Raw genomic sequence first — 21176 nt, 5'->3', positions numbered from 1 at the left:
ACCTCGCACCTTTATTGCCCAAAAGGTACGTTGTACATTCGAGGAGAGGTAGTTCACAAATCACGGAGTTAAGATGTGGCGTAGATTCCAAAGAAAGGCTTCTTAAAACGGCTGCTTATTACTTTCGATACAAACATGAACATCGTCATTTCTCCGTCTTAAAGTTATGACACCTGGCATAAACTACACGAATTACTGCAACTATCTTTGGGGTAGACACGTATACGTAAAACATGAATGCAACCAAGTGAGTCGAGGAAATGCGAAGACTGGGTGCAGGGGGAGGTCACTACGCAACTAAAATCAGGATTCGGACAGGAAACATACTACGACAAGTGATCCATTACGGAATTCTCGGATTTATCACAACACAACACAAGGCATTCAAAGCAGCGTTTTTGATCAGCAGTAATCCCCGACGCAAAAACACGTGGTGAACTGAAATGAAGACGAAGATAAAAACAAGAAAATCTAGCGAACTTACCGTCTCAGTCGAAATTTAGTTCCGCTCCCAAACACCATCTTGGCGAATTCTGTCCTTTCTTTCAATTGGTCAAGTTGGATTCCTCGAAAAATTGGAAGAATGTTTGGCTGTTTCTGTTTTCGCGATTGAAAACTATCAGCAGCACTCAACTTTTGGGAAGGCTCACGACAAGGTGGGTCTCACCCACGAAAAAAAATAATATCCTAACGATTCGAATTGCGCGCGCAAACACAACACACACAATCACACAAAAAAGTCAAGACGACCACTCAAGTGTACTTGAGAGGGGCGTGATGAACTTTACGGCTCATAATGCTCACCCGGGCAGGTGATTGAGGATGAGAGGGAAATGGGGCCATTTGGGGCCTCGGTAAAGAGGCCCGAGAGATGGGGGTAGGTATGGAGCGCGCGCCTCTGAAGGCAGAACACACGGCCACCCGGCACGATAAAAGCGGTTGCTCACTGGAAGGCGATCGGGAAAGCCGTTTTCAAAAGCCTCTCAACGAGTGAAAAAGAACAGCCGTCCCTATCACACCGCTCAGCCACGACTCGACCTTCCTCCACTAGACCCCGCACGGTAACTGCAGGACAACGCCGAGAGAGGGAACTCGAGCTCCTCTCATCCACTACCACCACCGCCTTCTCCTCCTCCTCCCTCCCAGCACACCTGCCCGGAGGGTGCTAACCTCACCCCTCCTCCTCTTCGCCGCCTCCTCCCCCTCCACTTCCTACCTGAAAGCATAGGCTGCACTGGGGGCGGCGTTGCCACTTTTATCTCCCACCCTCCGGGAAGTCTCCACCGCCCTTCCCTTTACTGAACTCACCATGGTACGAGTATTACCCCTCACCACACCCCCGTTTCAACTGACTTGTACTATTCTCCCCCCCCCCACTTTTCCTCTTCTCCAAATACTCGCTCCTTCGCAATGACGGAAGAACTGGGTTTCCCCGACACATGCACTTGATTAGAGTGTAACACAGGGGGGTGCTGAGCCTGGTGACCATGTGGAAAACATTCTACGCATTTAATTTCAGAAACAAAAGCTTGTCCGGAGGCTAATCGGGTTACGAATGAGCGCACGCGTCTACTTAATGTAAGCATCGCTACGTCGATTACTTGATTGTTCGCAGAATTCACAAATAAACTTTCACATACACAAGAGCACAGCCAGCTCACAATTTTCTAATATGATTTTTCAATCGATTATTTCCACCACGAAGGAATTAGTGGGATGGGAATAAACGGAGTTGGAGGGGTGATATGAGAGAGGGGAGGCACCTAAGAGGATTAAAAGAAGTCTACAGTGCATGGCAAAAGCAGCTGGCACAATTTTTTCAGAGGCAGCCATTCCATAGGTGAACAACGATAAGTGCGTTTCGGTTGATAAGATTAAACTACTAAATAAGCGGTGGCTCGCCGCATAATTGGTTGGTCTTTATATTATGTAACGTTTAGCAGACATAAAAATCACCCTGAATTGTTGTATGCTTAGATCTTTTTATTCCCCATCGCATTCCTAATATTATGCTTTTTGAGAAAAAAATGTTTCTGCTTCACCTTTTGTCGCAGGTATGGCGTGGAATCACCCCATCCACACGCCCTAGTGGGGGCTTGTAGGGTGCCATGTAGATGTAGACCTCAATTGCAGACGCGTGCGAGTACTGAATCATGCAAGAGGAATGATACAGATTTCGGAAACACCACGGTAAGGATTTTCTGCAGACCTATAAATAAATCGTCGCAAAATATTCATTTGGTAGTTGTGTCCATCAAAAACTTACCTTTACCAGTGCATTACCAAATAATAATTAATAAATCGGATTAGGAAAAATGTGACCTCATTTTAAGAAGGCTCTGCTGAAGTCTGACGTAGCTTAACTATGAGAGGGGCTCTTAAAGACCAAAAACAACGTAATGGGATGTGTTTGTTAGTAGTAGTAGTTTTGAGGGGAGGCGACCGACAGCTAAGGTCATTTGCGCCATAGGGGAAGGACAGGGAAGGATGAAGGGTGGAGAGAAACCCGGCGTCGGCATTAGCCTACTCTTTACGAAAGGCGCCAAGGGGTCCGCGGCTTAACGTCCCATCCGACGGACGGCGTACTCACTCTAAGTGCCCTCCACAAAGCACCTCAAGTAGGGATCGAGATACCTCTGAAATATATTCAACACCGCCGGGATTTGAACCCGCGCCCTCAGGGTGGGAAGCCAGTACGTTAGCCCCCGCACCATCTCGATCCCCATGTGTTTGGTGCCTAATAGCTTCCGGGAGGACATAAAGCATAGAACTTTTTCACAACCAAGGCTTTCGATCAATCAGGGAAATAATCTCCAAGGAAGAGCATTGAACAGAGGCATCATTTAGGGAGGGGAGGATGGAAACCGGAAATGAATTCACTTCGGATTTTGGAAGAGGGAAGTTTTATACTCCACATAGTATTCCCCGAAAACTATCTCCCTTCAAACCCCCAAACAAAACCTGAAATGACATCCCTGGCACTAAAAAGATAAGGAAGAACCCGGATTGAGTAGATCACGCCCGTAGAAGCCATACGGGGTTCTTCAACACGGACACAGTATGGACAGTCAATAATGAAGTCCACTGGAGAATTGACGCAGGAAAGTTACGAAAATGCGATAAAAATAAGTGAAGTCGGATGAGCGACGCGAATGTTTTGGGTCGTGTGGGCAACTCGGAAGAGAGAAGGGAACGTCATTCCCTTCCACAAAGACCTTCCAAGCCCCGCCGCCGGGGAGGGGTCAACTCTCGAGAATCCAAACCGTCGCGGGCGGTGAGTCATTTCTCGTCGGCCGTTTGCGAATGCCGCAGTTCTTCGCAAAGAACCGAGGCGTTTGGTAGGAAATTCTGGCGTTTTGAATGCCATCTGTCTGGGCATGCGGTCTGAGCTAGTTACTTTTCATTATTATAAGCATGACGGGTGAAAGTTACGCAACAGATCATTCAAAACGCAATTATTTTCAAACTAATCGTCTGAAATCTACCCACGTCCGTTGAGGGAGCCATGAGGTTGCGAAACTCAAGGTCGCGGAAATAAAGCCTAATGGAAGCAGAATTCTCATCCCTGGAACCATATGTCCGTTTTATCTTAAACGTGGCCATTCGTTCGGTTCTACAAGTATATTTCATAAGTTCATAAGTAATTCAAGGACTACACTTCTTGTTTGCCAACCACTTCACAGAGTTTTCGATATTTAAATTATAAATTCTACATTATTCTCATTGAAAAAACACTTCCAGATAGAATCACTTGATTGTAAACGTTGGCATTAAGTTTCTTCCCTTCCAAAAAATTAAAATAGCAAGAAATAGGCACTGTATTATGACATGTTTAAGTAAACTTTGTCCACGAGATCGTAAACTTCCCTTTTATTTGGCTCTGATTTCAAATTCGACCCTGCAGAATGTGTAATTCTACACCTTAGACCAAAAAGAAATATGACCTGATGAAATGCTGGATCCCAGAAAGCATTCTTCTAATTATCATTTCTCTCTGGCAACACAGGGCAAATTATGCTCGCTCTGCTAGCAGTCAAATCGGAGAAATCAGAAAAGGACCACTAATAAATTATTTACACGAGTATTTTACGATTATCTTGACTTTTGAACCATAAGGGCTTCCCTTTCCCGTATTATTCGTGTTAATTGCCCATGTAGTGCTGAGGGGGGCGTGGAGTGGTTGCGTCCAAGAAGGAGCGTGATTGAATGGTCGATATACGTACGTAAAGTTCCGTGGGAAAAACGAAAGAGAGGGATGTGACGGGGGGGGGAAATCAGCACGAGGAGGGGGAAAGGAGAGAAAGTAGAAAAAAAGGAGCACCGGCGAAGGAGCGTCGTCGCCTGGAAAAGAGCTGGTAATTGGTTTCCATTTAGGAGATGGATGAACCCTCACCGCCACCCCCACCCCACTCAACCCGCTTGTGCAAACACGCTAACGTTCGTTTTCGTATCGCATCTTGCCACTTTAGTTTTCAGCGCGCGTCCCGACGTGCCGCGGCGAGGCCCGCTCCCGCTCAACGAGGGAATGCGGTCGGTCGGCCGCCGGCGGCCCAAGTGAAAGGGTTCGAGCGGGCCGCACTCCGGCCAACCAAGCGAGGATTCTCAAACATTCGTCGTAGACGGAAAATGGATATTTCCTTTTTTTTGTACCCGAGACGTTCGGGGAAGGATAGAACGCGAAAGGGCGAGAAGAGGTGGGGGGGGGGGAAGTGAGGGGGGAAGAAAGAAGGCAGAATGTGTGTACACGACTACCATCTTTTCCTTGGACTGCGAGGGCATAACCGATATTTCAAAAGATGTCCATGATTCGACATCACGACCTAAACGGGATCGAATTTCAAATGCCACGCGTTGCATTTTCAATTTGTGTCGGTGGCATTTAAAAAGGCTCGTGAACAATATCCGATTTGGTGACTGCATCAGATTTTCTTCAGAAGCAGTAAGAAAGAGGAAGTTCCCGTGATACTTTATTCGTTAAAGAGTCCGTCCAAAACCTACCATTAAATAATCATAAATACTTGAATCAATACATAATATCGATACGCAATGATATTTTAGATTTATCCTCAGCACTCTCGATCACTTTTAAACATCATGGGCCGATATTTAAAATGCGCATTCTGATTAACATCCCTCATTGAGTTTTCTGGTGGCACGAATTTGCAAGAGAATAAATAAGACAATTAAGTCGCAGTCGGTAGATCTTAATACCGCTCATCCCCTACGCTTTTCCAAAAAGAAATCGCGGAAGAAAAATATGCAGGGAGAGCGGAATGGATGAAGGGGCTCGTTTTCTTTTTCAACCACAGGGATTGAACATCTGCGTCAATCCCCCGAATTCAATCCCACAAATCGATTGCACAACACAATAAAATTTACTGCACGAGAGACCGAAAACTTCAGATCACTTGTATTTCATGCATGGTTATAATACCGTCCGAATTTCACGGCAATTGTAAGGGATCGCCAATTTCAAATTTCCTTAGAGGTCCGCTGAGTGCTTGTAAAACAGGATAGTCACTCACAATAGCATTCCCATGCTCCATTGTCCCTTACGACGAAGGCAAATTCTCGCTTTCGGGATGAGACTCAAGGCCATAAAGCATGGTGTTCCGAGGAAAGAGGAAAGGAGCATCATAGAAGGGCATCTTTCACCCATGTGGACATTTATATGTTCGCATTAGTCGCATAGACGCAGTAAAAATTGATTATGGTAATTGTATACATTCCCATCTAAGGCGTCGATGTTGCTAGTGGAATAATATATTTATAGGTGAAAAAATTCAAATCCAGCATTCTAGTAGTAATTCTCAGCGTAACGATAGGAATTAAATTTTTTCATTACCCGCTAAATGTACTGAGGAATTCCGATTCAACTGTGAAATATTTTCGTATTGTTTACAGTGACCACGCTCAAACGACAATAACCTACAGAACATTAATATCGTACGGTCAGCCTTTTAATGGCGACTTCAATGTGTGCAAAATAGAGGAGCAAATATCGTAGGGTATGCGGGGGGGAGCGTCGTAATATCAGATCGTGAACACAATTCAAATATTAACATTTGGAGAGGGACCTAAATAGTTTGACAGGAGGTATCATGAAAGACCTGCATTTCGAAGTACCGCTCTCCTCAATGCGCAGTGCTTCGGAAAACCGAAGGTCGGTCCTCGATCCACCCATTTCGTTTGAACTTAGCAAATCACACTGGGCATTAGGATGTGAAGGACGTCTCGGAGGGCTGACTGAACGCGAAACTTTCCAAATCGATACAAACAATATGTTTTCAAGCAGGACGCAAATGACGCCTCCACGGAGGCTACAGACCGACTTGGCTAATAATGAAGAAAATAAAAATTAAAAGATGTAACACGGACGCTTGGTGATACCTGAAGTACTTTCGTGAGTCAGGGCTTGCAAATTGATGGATGCATATTGAAGAATAAGATAAACCATTAATAACAAGTCGAGCGTCCTCTCGCCATCGCCGTATTTATTTACTGACAATCTTTGCAATCACGGCGGAATCATTGAGTATAGCCACGAGAGACTAAGGACACCGCAAGTATGAAATTGTCAATTTATTTCCATTCTCCGGGAGGAGTTTAAAAATTAAAGGACAATAACTATAAAAAATTGGGATAAACATTATTAGAAAACCTCCGAAAAAATTGGTAATATAACCACGAAGAGAAGCGAAGTGCCAAATTGCTGAGATTGTTTTACCAGGGAAGTTCAAAGGTGGCAATTGAGCAACCCCGATCCAAGTCATAGTCTGAGATCAATAAAATATCCATATTCCATCCATCAGTGACTATGATCATGATATGATGAAGCTTGATTTTGAAATAAAAAGTTCCTTACAGCTGTGGGACAATGATTGAAAGTGAAATTGTTCAAACTTGAAGAAATGTTGAGTGGAAGTAGGGAGAGGATACAGCTACGTTGCCCGTTGAGAAAGTGTTTAAACGTTCTTCAGGACACTCCCGGAATTCAAATACCAACACTGACATGAGGTCATCCTCGACAAACTAAACCGCTTCGCTCGGTTGCAAGTCGAAGGAACGGCTGGAGCAATTCCCTCGCACCTGTTCTATTCAAATTTTCAACGTTAACGCCAGCGACGGTTAAGAGGTTCCTCCATCCGCTATCAGATGGCAGCACGGATAACATAGGAAAACCTCGCGGAGAGAGAGATTTCAAAACCTGGCTGGATATTTTCGTTTTGAAATATGTAAGCATCATAATCATTTCTTTGCATTGAATGAAGCCATTCGTAACACTGCCTCAACACACAATGTCTTTGAGGACGACATTAGTTTTAGCATATTTGTACTATACGTTTCATTTGAGCTTAGTAATACAAGGTGCATCACTTAGAACTAATTTTTCTTAAGAAATAAGATTACTTCATGCAAACTAAAATTCACAGAGTTGACAACCTTCACTTGGATCTTGGCTGTAAGCTGCGGTGCAAATGATAATGAGCATTAATATTCTGATTTCATTGATTTCTTGCAGGAGGTATTTTTGTCTATAAATATATTTTTATAAGTATCCCTTCAGTGAGAAGATAAAGGAATAGGAGTATTTTGCTTGTGAGGACAGGATGTTTGATTTATGAAAATTAAAAGTAATATACAGTATTTATTGATGTGATCCTGACAATGATGGCAGAACCATCAATTTTGTGGACCTCCTAATATGAGAAAACCAGTTCTAAGATAAATTCATTCTCACCTAACAGGCTTTGCCATAGATTATTTTTTTTGTAATTTTATTTTTATTCTAGGGATAATTATCAGAACCAAGGAAGTAAAGAAAAGTTTCTAGTCAGCAAAGATTTCACATGCCAATCTCCTTTTGCAACAAATTCAATCCTGATATAAATTTTCATTCTAACCAATTTGAGCACAATTATTTAAATAATATTTATGATGCCTAATACTGCTGCATTGTTTCTCTTGATATACTATATGACAAGTAAATCAAGCCCAAGATAATTAGAATATGAAAATAGCGACATGACCATCTAAAAGAGTAGAAATTATATTAAGATTCAATGCGACTGAAGCGCTTATGTTGCAAGGGGTCTTTCCACTCCATAAACCAATCATAACTTTCACAAAAACTCTTCTTATTAAACATGCATAGTCTTGGTAAGTGGTATAATATAAAATACAACTTTCATTTATGCAGATGAATTTACATTAGAGTAGAACTTGATTATTATTTCTTCCTTAACAATGGGTTTAAAAAATTATTTTCACAGCAGTTAATAAACTTTTCTAAGTTCTAATATCATATCATTGAAATATACGCAGGTAATAATTTCATTAGAAGGCACATTATAAGTTATGATGCTTTCCTCATTAATATGTTCAGTTAGCAATCACATTGCAATCCTTAAGGCTCATATATCCTCCTAAACAAGTAGTGATGAAAAGAAACTGGTAACAACATTACATATAACAATGCAGCCCATCAATCATTATAGCCATGAGTATTTTTATATCACCTTTTAGAAATATTGAGAGACTTTTATGGCGATGCTTGCATAAGTCAGAGGGTGCCATGTGCCTATTGCTTTCTAAAATATCATATACACATAGAATAAATAATAATATAAACAATAATTTACTTTCACAGGAACAAAACATGAGCTATGGATCAATTTCAGCTATATTAAAGAACAAAAATTCTTGAAAGTGAATTGGCAGTCACAGGGAGTGAAATTGATGTGAAGATAAACTAACGGCAAAAGAGCAAGTCTAATACTATTGTTAGTGAACCAACAATTGTGGGCTTTCCCTAGAGTTTAATCTTGTACTCATGATAAATGACACCATGAATGCCTACACTAAAAAGTGCCTAGAACCTGGGCTACAGACTATAATACAGAACACTTTGTGTATATTCCCTAGGAAATTTATACCTATTTTGTAGTACCTATTCAATAAAAACTCACTTTGTAGCCATATTTTCATCTGAGATTGATTGATGTAAATATTTGTCATTTCAATATATTAAAGAAATGAAAAAATCATCTGGTATCATGGGGCACTGATAGAAAACTATTATGTATTGCTAATCATTATTGGTTTCAGTCCCTTTTCCTCATAAACAAATTTCACTATGCAGTCACGCAGTAAACATGACGACTTGGAATATAATATTTTTATTTAACCAAGATTAAAGATGGAAGGAAATCACCTTTAGCCACCATGATTAAGTATGCCCAATGCCACTGGACAGCCATAGCTAATTACAGGCTCGGCCATTTTTATAATGCTAAATATTCCTTGGAATTGCAATGGGATAGCGCTCCCCCTAATTCAAAAAATTAATTTGATGTGACATTTTTTCTATGCATGTTTTCATATGTCATTTCAATTTCCAGTATTAGGTCAGTTCTACCCTCAACAATCAATAAGTTTTCAGGTTGCAGACTTTAATGGCAGCTAATATTTATTTCTTCACTTAGTAACATGGTTGTTTTCTTTCCCTGAATTACGCATTTGGTTAAACAAATTATTTTCGTCAAAATCTGGAACAATAAATAAGGAATTCAAGAATATTGGTATACCTACACTAAAAAACTGAGCACAAGTTCTTTTATTCATGTAGGCATAGATGAATTTGGTTGCATTTGTCATCCATTCAGAATTTTTTGCTGACTTGGAGTAAATGCTGGCCAATATATATATATATATCACGGAATAATTATTAGCTATTGCTTCACATCATCAGATAAAATTTAGAAGACTTAGCCATAAGAATATTTTATAGAGTGATATTGTAAGAAAACCAGTAGCTGTACTTACCTTAAAGCAGCTTTCCCAACTAGGTTGGCCTGGAATTTTCCACTTTTCGTCTTCAGAGTGTTGACATCAATGTTTTCCTCCACACCCTCAACACACCTCTCTCCAATAAGCCTATCTCCCGTGCCATTTTCATGTGAATGGCTATGCCTATTGTCATCACTGTCTGAGTTCTTTAAGTTCATTGCCTGCAATGACCGACTGGGTGACTTTATTTGAATGCTTTCTATTGAGTTTTTGGATGGGGACAAGTGTTCACTAGGGAACTTGCGTACTGTAGATTTTAGCGGCACTTGCCAATGATTGGGTCTCCTATGAGCTTGTGAGCCCAATGAGGAAATCCAATCCCGATCACTGCTTTTCAATTCCTTCACTGGAGACTGAGGCCCTGGGATGGGGCCTTCGTGCAAAAGGTTGGCAGAGAGAGGGGGAGATTTAGGTGAAGTCCTTGATGACTCTGATGATGAGTCAGTGGACCTCCAGTGCTGTGACGCATTGGCACGTGCTCTTGACATGACTGGCGGCCGCTCCCTACCACCCCCGGGCACGATGGACTTGGACGTCGCAAACCCCTGATTTGGGGACTTCACCAGGGTCCGGACAGCCGGTACGCCCCTCAAGGGGACATTTGGAGAGAGCTGCTGCACAGTGCTCTGGGAATGGTTCGAGTGGCACAGCGAGCTGCCGCCATCTCCTCCCGAACCCATCGGCTGCCATGGATGCAATTGCTGTGGTCTCGGGGGAGGCGAGCACGACTTGGTCATCGAGATAGATGGACTGGGATTGAAGTTCTCGCCAAAGAAATGCCTCTCTGGTGCAATGTATGGCACCGATGTCGGGTGGCTCACCCCATTGGAGCGTGCACAGCCTTCGGGTTGAGTCTCCAAGGTGAGAGGTGGGCATGAAGTGGGAGATTTCCTGCTGCCATGTGGCATGAGCCATGAGTCATGGGATTGCGGGCTGGGGGGCTGAAGGTGTGGAGGAGGGGGAGGTAGGGGCTCGTCGGACAGGACTACCTCATCATCCTCTGGCAGTGGGGGTGGTGGGGGTGGAGGGGGGTCATCCGGGCTCGGACAACGATGGGCAGAAGAGGGGAGGATGGGAGGAGCAGATGCAGGAGATGAGTTGGAGGATGAGGTTGTTCGAGGTGGAGGGATGGGTGGGGAGGAGGGTGGGGTGTCAGAAATCTCATTGGGTGTGTGGGGGAAGGATTGCGGGGGACTCTGGAGCTGATGCGGAGGGGAGAAGGCTGCTCGCAGGTGTGGCTTCTTGGGAGGCCTCTCAGGTACCCAGTGGTCCAGGGAGATTGGGGGCCCAAGGATTAGAGGGCCAAGTTCTCCACCAGGCAAGGAGCCACAACTTGCACTGGAAGTAAATGAATCAGAATAAGATGGTGAATCATCCACAGAAAGCCAGTTAAATTTATTTTTTTACTGAAATTGCTAAATATTATTTTGGAGAACCTAGTGGGTGAAATATTTTGTCAGATTGCTGCAGTGGGCTACTAGCATAAGGGATTATAGGATGAAATGCCTTTGACACGGTATAAATCAAAGCAAACATCTCTAATGAATGCTAGTTTTTGAAATGTTTTGAAAGATATCACAAGTAAATTACAGTTATCATAAATTTATATTTATATATTTCATTTGGCTTTCATTTGAAGAAGTGACTGACTCAACAGACATAATTGAATTTCGGTCAAAAGCTTATGCCATTGTAGTCTCTGTGTAGCAATGAGACATTTATCCTTGAAGTAGCTAATTACTAGCAGGCGCAAGAACTTTTGAGGCATGAAATGATGTATAAAATAATATATATTTGAAAAATAAAATCACTATTAAATGAAACATTCAATATTATTATTGAACTATACACAGTTACACTTTCAAAAAAATAATACGAGGAGAAACATTATATACAGCTAATTTGAGGGAGTTATTAATAAACGTTCAGTTAGAGGAAATGGGTGGTGAGATGTACAGTTTTACAATGGCATCAAGCGGTGGCATAATGCTGTATTAGGGTGGCTTAAATTTAGAATTTCCATAGGAGTTTTACTTAAAGACTTATGGAACAAAATATCATTGCAATATTGAAAACAATAATAGGAAGGAATGTAGAGCATCTTTCTTTACTTTGCGGATTATGAGTAGGTTGTTATTCTACAGAGAAGGACAAAGTTAACAAAATGAATGCAAAATATATGTTGTACGCATGCAAACTTAACTTACAACATTTCTTAGAGTTATTCATACAATATAAGTGACTGAAAAATTGGGACGGACAATGATAAAAAAGGGAGTGGACAAAGTTGTCACGAGTGATTTAAGCACTTAACATACATAGATGATATAGCAAGAGTGACACGAAAAAAACCGGGAAAAATATTGATAGACATTCAGTAACATTTTTTCTTTATAAAGCTTCAGTTACAAAACATATTCAGCCAGCTGCAGGACTGGAGTAGGATTATTATGGGAATAACATAGGATGTATAATTTTAGGATACACCATGAGGAAATTAAGCCATAATATTCAACGAAGTCAATATTTTACATAGGATGAGACAATTTGGGATGATGATAATAGGAGAGGTACTAATGGAAAGGAATAATTGGATCAACAGAATAATATACACAGAAAAGAGGGAACCAATGGATAAGGTTCATATTAAGGATTTAAGAAAGATGAATAAAGCTTTAGCCTTCAGGAAAAAGAGAAGAGTGTAGATTGCATGCTTAAAACATTTAGCTATAGTTATTTTATTCTAAAATAAATCCTTTTTTATGCTTTTAAATGGACATTACCATTACTCAAAGAACTGTATAACTAGTATGTTAATAATGATGATGCATGACTAAATTTGATCAATGATACTCATTGATCATTTATCTTTCTAGGGAAATCTTCTTTTATTTATATTAAAAAATTGTGCATGACTATCTGTTCTGACATTTAAGCATGAATCTTCCTTGAATTCTGTATAAATATGAAAAAAGACCTGAAATAATCTAAGAATGAAGGATAAATGTAATCAGAAATGAAGACTACCCATAATATAATACTTTATACCCTATATTTAGAGATGTCATGACTGATGTTATTTCTCATGCACTGCCTTATTTCACCATACATGTTTCACATTTTAACCAATTTCTTATTGACAAGGAACCATCTACAAAATTTCATAAATCATAACTTTACTTATAAATTGAAGCAAAGGCTGTTATTGAAGCCATTCAACTCACAAAACTCATTCATACTTCATTAGATATATAAGTGTTACATTTCCATAATCCAACAATATATCCCAATCCAACTACATAAAAATGGCCTATTACTTTCTGTCTGAGGCAATGGACATGGGAATTGATCCTTGAAAGAGGTTTTGACCTTCGAAGACAAGCCAACCACGCACACACATGAAGGCCTCTTAATCCTATTCAGAAGCTTAAGCATGATACTAATAAAGGGTAAGGAATATATATAGTAAGGAATATAAGAAAAATGAGTCTTAAATTCACATCCCACCATGAATGCAACTGATTTGACTTATCATAACTACTGTTACATCTGGTACAAAGGTACTGTTCATCTCTCAAAGTACCTTTCCAGCGTAAACTCAAAATGGTCAATTCAATATTTAAAGACACACTGAGGAAACTAAATTTATTTCGATAAAAATGTCCGATAAAAATGTCTCCCCTGTTCAAATTTTGCCAGAGTTCAGAGTAAAAGTTTTGATTTCTGTTACAAATGGAAAACATAGTCCCTAGTTCTCCCATGTTACAGTAAAATTTTTCAGAAGTTTAGAATGGAAGTTAACTTATTCTACCTTGAAAATTAAAAATGTAGATAAATAGGTCTTTATTTGGGCAAAATTAAGATATAAGGTCCCTTCTTCCACTTAATCCTTCATCAAATACATAACAACAATAATAATAAGAGTAAATATAAAAGGATATAAAAAAGAAAAAAAATGGTAAAGTCATAAATTTAATAAAAGAAATAAGCACAAGAAGTAAATGCCAACAGACTTAGTACTGGGTGAACTCTAGCACCACCTACCAAATCAAACTTTTGGGTTAATAACTGTGTTCATGGTTATATTACATTTATAAGCAAATTTGTAACAAGGAAGGCCTGCTTCCATTCAATGGTCCCATTAGTTTTCATTGCAAATTGAACATAAACAACAGTTAAATATGAATTACAAAATTAACACCTGATTCAATTATGAATAATATTTCAACCAAAGTTGTGTGTTCCTTACCTGTGCTCATGCCTAGGCATATCACGCACACTGCCTGCATCACTGGATGCTGCGGCAGCCTCTCTCCCCCTCTGCATGAAAGAAATGAAGAAATGCCTTAGATATATCATGGAAATGTGTTAAATAAATGCATAATATTATTCAAAATACAAACATTGAAAAATAAATGAGTGAGACTTTTCAACAACTTCCTAAGGACTACCCTTCAATAAACTATGCTTGCCTATGTCTGGAAAAGTTCACGGCTATCAGTCAAGTATAGCATTGATAAAGATGACAATGGTACCTCAAAACATTTGATTATTCCTATATTACCCAACAAATTACACAGCTCAATGTCACAGTTATGGCTCTGACTATGCCACCCACTTCATTTTGAGTGAGTGGCATTGTATTTTTACTGACTAATGGAACATTTGAATATGCATGGCGATATGAATCCAAAAGAATCATGCATGAATTATGAATTTTAATTTCTTCTGTTCAGCTCAAAATTTTTTTTCTTTTCAGCCATTAGAAAAAATTAGTGGACATTTTCACCAAATGGGGGAAGTATATAGGTGGCATCATTAATCATTGTGTTACACTGCAATACACACCTGAAAATGCTCTCTCCACGTTCCACCAGCAGAGAGATAATCCGATGCAGAAGAAGACCTTCTTGAATAAGGCACAGGTGCACAGTTCTGAGGAAGCCCCCTTGACTGTGGCAGAGTAAGGGATACTGAGGCATCATCCTCATTTGGAGGTGGCTCTGATGGAGGTGATGGTTTCCCGTCCATCGACTGGGATCTGTGATAAGGCTGACTATGCCCTTCTTTCTGCTGGCAGGAAGAGGACCTGGGTGACTGGGGAGCATACTGGTGCTGGGGAGAGAGACTCCTCTGCGTGGGAGAGACCTGCTGGTGGTGCTGCTGCGAGGAGGTTGGCACCTGTGGTTGCGCTTGCTGCTGCTCTGATCGCCAAGTCCCATTTGAACTGCAGATGATCCCATTCCCTTCGCTGTGCTTTGTCATTCCATCCTCTGAGTTTGTTGACGATGCCATCCCAGGGACGCATGTCAACCTGGCAACACCCATTACTCCTCCATCGGGGCTTGGGTTCCCAGATGAAGCACGTCCTCCTCCTCGGTGATGCCTCTCATAATAGGAGAGCAGGGCCTTCTTCTGGATGGCCTTCAGGGTGGGGTCAGAGACCCGATGTCTTTTCTCGGGATCGAGATACGTGTAGCCTCCTCCATTGTTATTTACATTATTTCCATTCCAACTACTGCCCTCTGCTCCTGTCCTGCGGCGTGACTGTTTCTCCAGTTCATGGATCCTCTCGGCAACAGAGAAGGAGTGAGGCAGCCTCAGCATAGTTCTGCCAGAAGGATAAATGGTTTCATGGAAGGAATTCATGGTTTTAAAATTAACTTGTTGATACAATATTTAAGGTAGTGGAATCAAAACACATGCAAAAGGATTAGATCATGTAAATATAAATTATTCATTCTTCCAAGAATAAATAGGCTCCAAAATAAACTGTATCACTTTAAAATGGTATTTTGAGAAAGAAGTACAAATAGGAGAGATAAAAAGAAAGAGTGACAACAGATACAGATGAAAACAGGAGAGATAAAATGATGCCAACAGGGAGTGCTCACATTTTGCATTAAATATGCAGTGAGGATATTATGGGACAAATGGCATTATGTGACATTTAAAGTGTCAAAACATGGACAATGTAACTTATTAGGTTACCAAGATCCTAAATGGAAAACTGGAAACAATAAAGCCATTTTCATTGTTCATAAATAACATGATATGTAAATGTTTCCTATGGAATACTCCATTGGTAAGAAAACTACTGTATTAGGGCCACAGAGGTTGAACTGGCCCTCTCTCGTCGACAGAGATTGGATGAAGGCAGAGATGCTTGTCTGACGGAACAACCCAAAAAGTGAAAATTTTTTGGTTAATCATGGAACATTAACAGTATTGTTACTTATGGTCATTACATACAACTGTATTTGAAAGAATGCTATTGAACAATACATGTGTTAATAATCTTACACGATATATTAAATTAAATATATCACGTCCTCTGCGGTCTATTCTGCAACTATGAGGATGTTGTGCATGCATGATATTTACTACACCATGGTATCACAAAAGGATTTAAGTTCAAAAACATACTACTCATAATTGTAGATGATGATGGTAATCATGGACATTTTGAAGAAAAAATTGGGAGACTAAAATTTGGAATATAGATAGCACTTCAGAGGGAGTCAAGATCCAAAGAAAATTAAAGCATTTGAAAGAGAAAAGAAGACATAAAATGCAAAACTTGAGAGAGGGTATCATAGGTGGAGAAAATATAAATTAAATGAACAGAAATATAAATTATTGTATAGATAACTAAAAAAAGTCAACTCAAACACGACCACCATTTACTAGAAGGGGACAAGAATATTTAAGGAATCTTAAAGGGTATATCACAATTCCCACACTATCCTATTCTCCTTTATGTTGGAAACCATACATATCCAGTTTCCCTGTACAATTGTAACTTATTATCATAGTTTTGCATGCAATGCTCATTTCTAGAATGACAGAGTCGTAATATTTTACAACAAAATTTAAGGGGGACTACTGCTCTACTCAAAGAACACCATTAAAAAGTCAATAATACATGGAATGAAAACCTCAAACAAAAAGCAGAAACAAATTCGAAGAAAATGGAGGAATGAATGGGAAAACTTCACCATTAAATGACTTCAACAGGACTATCAGGTGATGAAGTGGATGAAAATAAAAATTAACACTATATGAAAGAGTTTAAATGCTCATTAAAGATTTGTGGAAAAGTCATGTCCTGGGATTTGTTGAAAACCTGTCAGAATTAATCAAACATTCTGGAAGAAAGAGCCTAAGGAAATAAAAAAAAATGATAGGAGACATTAATGCAAACAGAATAAAATGTCAATGTCCTAGGAACCTAATTTTTTCTATGCCCAAGATGAAAAGGCATATATTTTAGCACAGTAAATCATTCAAGAAGATTATTTTAGAAGAATAGACTAGAGGAGAATGGAACGAAAGGTGGAAAAATCCTTAGATGAAGACCAATTCAGCTTCAGAAGTGGCTGGGGCATGACAGAAATATTTTATCCCAAACAGTTTTTATAAAAGATGGAATTAAAAGATAAGTTAACTTTGATTAAACTATAGATCTTAAGAATTCATTCGCTTTATTAGGATGCAAAGGAATGGTGACATTTCTAAAGCTAGAATGATGTATGGAGAAGAGCTGATGCTGATTAAGGAATGAATATATACAGATGATGGAGCAAAATTGAAAAAAGGATATGAAAATCACAAAGACAGACAAATAGAGAATAATATCTAGTGTTCTCTATACGAAAGAATGTCTATAATGCATATGAAAGCTGACAAAACACTGTGGATCATTAGATATATACAATACCCATTATATCCAGGAACATTTAAAATATATAATAGGAATACTCAATAAAAATGGGGTGAAAATAATTTTCATTTACCAGCAAAAAGGTAGGTGTTAATGATAATATCAGCTCTGATGTGAAAAAACTGTTCTGTAATTGGCCAAAGAGATGTGTGACTTTTCACTCAGTAAAATGTTTAATATTTCCAGAATCAATTCAATAACGTTGTGGCACATAAAATCTTATCTTTCTGATATCAACTCCACCCTATTTCAAATACCATCAAATCACTCACCTAGGTGATGTCTGATCTGCAGGAGGGGGAGACGACGGCGAGACCGGCTGCTGCTGCGACTGCTGCTGCTGGTGGTGGACCGTGGCCATCTGGAGCTGAGGCTGGACTGTGTAAGTGTTGACTGGGAACATCCTCAGCTTGTGATTCAGGGCATTGTTCCTCTGCACCCTAGCCTGCCAGCTCGTTGACGACGAGGACCCAGAGGTGGTGCTGGCACTCGAGGCCATGGGACCCCCTCCCAGGTACAGCACACTCTCCGAGTGGTGCCTCTGAGGGGTCTTGACCCGGGCGCTGTGGGCAATGAGCTGCCTCGCCGCCGCCGACGACGAGGACCCAGACACGGAGGACGAGGCCACGCTCACGTCCCCCACAGACCCGTGCCATTTGAGCGTCTCGCCACCGGAGCTGCTGCCCCCGCTGCCCCCACCGCCACCACCGTGGGCCAACCGGCTCCCGCTCCCTTCGTCGCACACACTGTCTGAGCTCTCATGGTGGTCATCCTCATCTGCCACGCCCGCGTCCTCCGTCTCGTCGTCCGCGTCGTCGGCGGCGACCCCCCGGCCGTCTGACTGCTTGTGACACTCCCCACCGGCACCGAGGGAGGAGAGGGCGGACCGCTGCTGCTGGCTAGCGGCAGCAGCAGCCGCGGCGGCGGCAGCCGTGGCCTCGCTCTCCCGCCTCAATCTGTTTAAGGGAGAGAGCACACGATAAGTGACTAAAAGCCTTCAGTGAGCAATGGTGCGTGGGCACAGCAGTGCTCATGCTCATAAGAGTATGGTATATTTTTGCACAACATTACTGTGCTCTGTTCTCGGTGCTGTAAAATTAAAGCTGAAGATTGACAAACAGCGTACACTTCACCCCGTCCCAAGGATGCCTACTTTCAAAAGGAGTGTGAAAATTGTACCCACCATGCACCACTGCTTGTGAAAGCAAACGAAAAAAAAAACAAAAGCAAGTGAGTTTGTCACCCATGTTTCAAATTATTCATCTCCCGGGAGATAAATTGCTTCTCGGCATATAGGAATGCTACTGACACAAGAAAAGGCATTTAAATTTACACTGCTTGTAAAAATTCGAAATTTAAAACACAAGGCTAATTATAAACCCGGAAAGGCAAACAAAAATGGAGAATAACTTGCACATGTACCTCCGTCATGTCATAATCTGTTTAATCATCTCTCTAATGTAAACAATGCTGTGGCGCAGCTTTTAACAAGAAATTCCAAGAAACTACGGTAGATTCCGCGACGGCAACTTTTAACGCAGTCATGTGTCACTACATGTCACATACTACAGTCAATACAAGAACATTACAATGCACCAATTTCAGAGTGTAAAATCATTCACCTTGACCGGAATACGATTCCGGACCTGTCGATGTCCAGCCGAGTGCTTTAGCCAGTTAAGCTATTGAGGCATTCTCTTAAACTCCAAAATTTTTCCATCCTAGTCAAGGCGAATGATTTGAACAAACTGAAATTGTTGCATTGTTTTAACGAGAAGGTTGAGATTAGAATATAGAAAATAGAAAAAGCCTCACCAGGACACAATGGTAATTCGTTGACTTTGAATTGCAAAGTATATGATAAAATTAAGCCGAATTCACTAATTTCTGCAGAAACATTTTTCAGATAGTAAATCATTGATTTCCAATTTCTAGAATCATACACTTATGAGTATAGTTGGAGATTAAAAATATTAAAATAATGCAATTTGTGATAAGTAAGAAATATGAAACTAAGGTCTGCCAACTTTTTGAATAATGAAAAGTGTATATCAAAAATTGTGACACAAGTAATTAGCCAAATTAAAATTTATACACAAGACTCCAAATATCTTTCTTCCTCAGCCGAATTCTTCAGATAAGGAAATTGATCTGCATCATACGAACATCGTTTCCTGGGAAAACAAATAACTTGATTGGATGATTTCATGGTCAAGCACTCAATCCGGAAGCCTATTGTTCGCATTGACAAATAGCCACACAAGAGTACATATAAACACACTCACCTATCTAGGAAGGGAGTGTGTGAGGCGGAGGCCGAGGAATCACAGCTGGAAACGTAGCTATGGTAACCCTCCGAGTGGGCGTAGGAGGAGGAGGATGCGGAGGAGGCCCCGCCTCCACCCACGGCGTGGTGCGGCGCCACGGGACCCATGGCGTGGTGCCCGATGGAGTGGCCGTGGTGCCCACCCAGCGACGTGAGGAGCATCATGTGGGCGGCGGCGGCCGCCGCGTGCTGGGACTGCTGCAGCGCCATCATTTGGTGCTGCCGCAGCACCAGAGACTCTTCGTACGTTCGGGCATACTCCTCGAGGTCGGCCTGCGTGAGCCGCGTGCCGCCGCGGTTGCTCCAGCCGCCCGTGTCCCGCTCGGGGGGTGACGGCACCGCGTAGTCAGAGTCGCCGATGGGCTTTCCATCCCGGTCCACGCGCGGCAGAGGGAAAGGGTAGGGGGGGCTGCGGACGGGCGAGGAGGAGAGGGAGCTGGGGGGAGGAGAGTCGGGCGGGAAGGGAGGGTCCTCAGGGGGGCAGGCGCCGCTCACCATGCGGCGCCCGTCGCACAGCTCCGCGGATGCCGGGTACCGGTCGCATCTCTCCATCACGGTCTTTAACTGCACCGCAGCGGGAGAAGGAAGGGGAGAGAAAGAGAAAAAAACATACGTGAGCGTGTGAAATCGGCGAAGCATGCTGATTCATTGATGGATAAAATCTAAAAATATCTAGATAAATATTTACTGATTTCGGTCATTTTATAGGTCGAAAGGGCTGCTGGAAGAAATATTTTAATACATCGCAAACAAAGAAACGTTCCAAACATTATTAGGCTGTCGTCAACAGTCTTCAGGCATTAGATTTCGCGGATTTAAATGGGAGTCATTGCAAAGCAGAGCACAATGCCTGTGGGCTATCGAGGATTTAGAAAATTACTTAAACAATAACTTTATAACAGGGCATATCTTCTATTCCTTGAACTATTATACTGAGTAGTTGAACGGAAAATTTACATTATATATAATTGATTTTAGCATAATAATATCGATATACTACAGCCGATAAATTATACATGTATCAATACACGGTATTTTCCCGCCCCGAAGTATGAGCACCAAGCGACTTGAACGGCGGAGGTTGGTCTAAATCTTTTCAAAATTCCCTGGATTCTCAATACCACAATTTCAACTTCTCGTCCTTTTGTCCCACTGGAGAGCGGCCTCTTGCCTTATTATCGATTTCCTGTACTAATGATGTTAAATGAGGTGCCGTTTTGAGCTCACACTCTCTTATGATGCTACTGCCTTCCGATACCACAACTCCTCCATTAGGTT

The 21176-nt window shown here is 41.3% G+C and overlaps 1 protein-coding gene across 1 annotated transcript in view; it reads right to left on the bottom strand.

The window, feature by feature from the left end:
• The window catches only part of Shrm (shroom), a gene marked incomplete at its 5' end in the record, with an annotated part of 145907 nt that extends 125553 nt beyond the window's left edge, over positions 1 to 20354 (bottom strand). The window contains 6 exons of the mRNA XM_071598242.1: positions 9826 to 11187; positions 14099 to 14169; positions 14698 to 15460; positions 17845 to 18528; positions 19858 to 19963; positions 20126 to 20354. Coding sequence (XP_071454343.1) covers positions 9826 to 11187; positions 14099 to 14169; positions 14698 to 15460; positions 17845 to 18528; positions 19858 to 19963; positions 20126 to 20354 — 3215 coding nt within the window. The remainder of the gene's footprint in view (positions 1 to 9825; positions 11188 to 14098; positions 14170 to 14697; positions 15461 to 17844; positions 18529 to 19857; positions 19964 to 20125) is intronic.
• Positions 20355 to 21176: the final 822 nt, after the last annotated feature.

This window comes from Hetaerina americana, unplaced genomic scaffold, assembly GCF_022747635.1.
Source record: "Hetaerina americana unplaced genomic scaffold, ioHetAmer1.1.p SCAF_91, whole genome shotgun sequence".
Classification (NCBI taxonomy): Eukaryota; Metazoa; Arthropoda; class Insecta; order Odonata; family Calopterygidae; genus Hetaerina; species Hetaerina americana.
The sequence above is the reverse complement of the archived record's forward strand: the minus strand, read 5'-3'. Positions and strand labels throughout refer to the sequence as shown.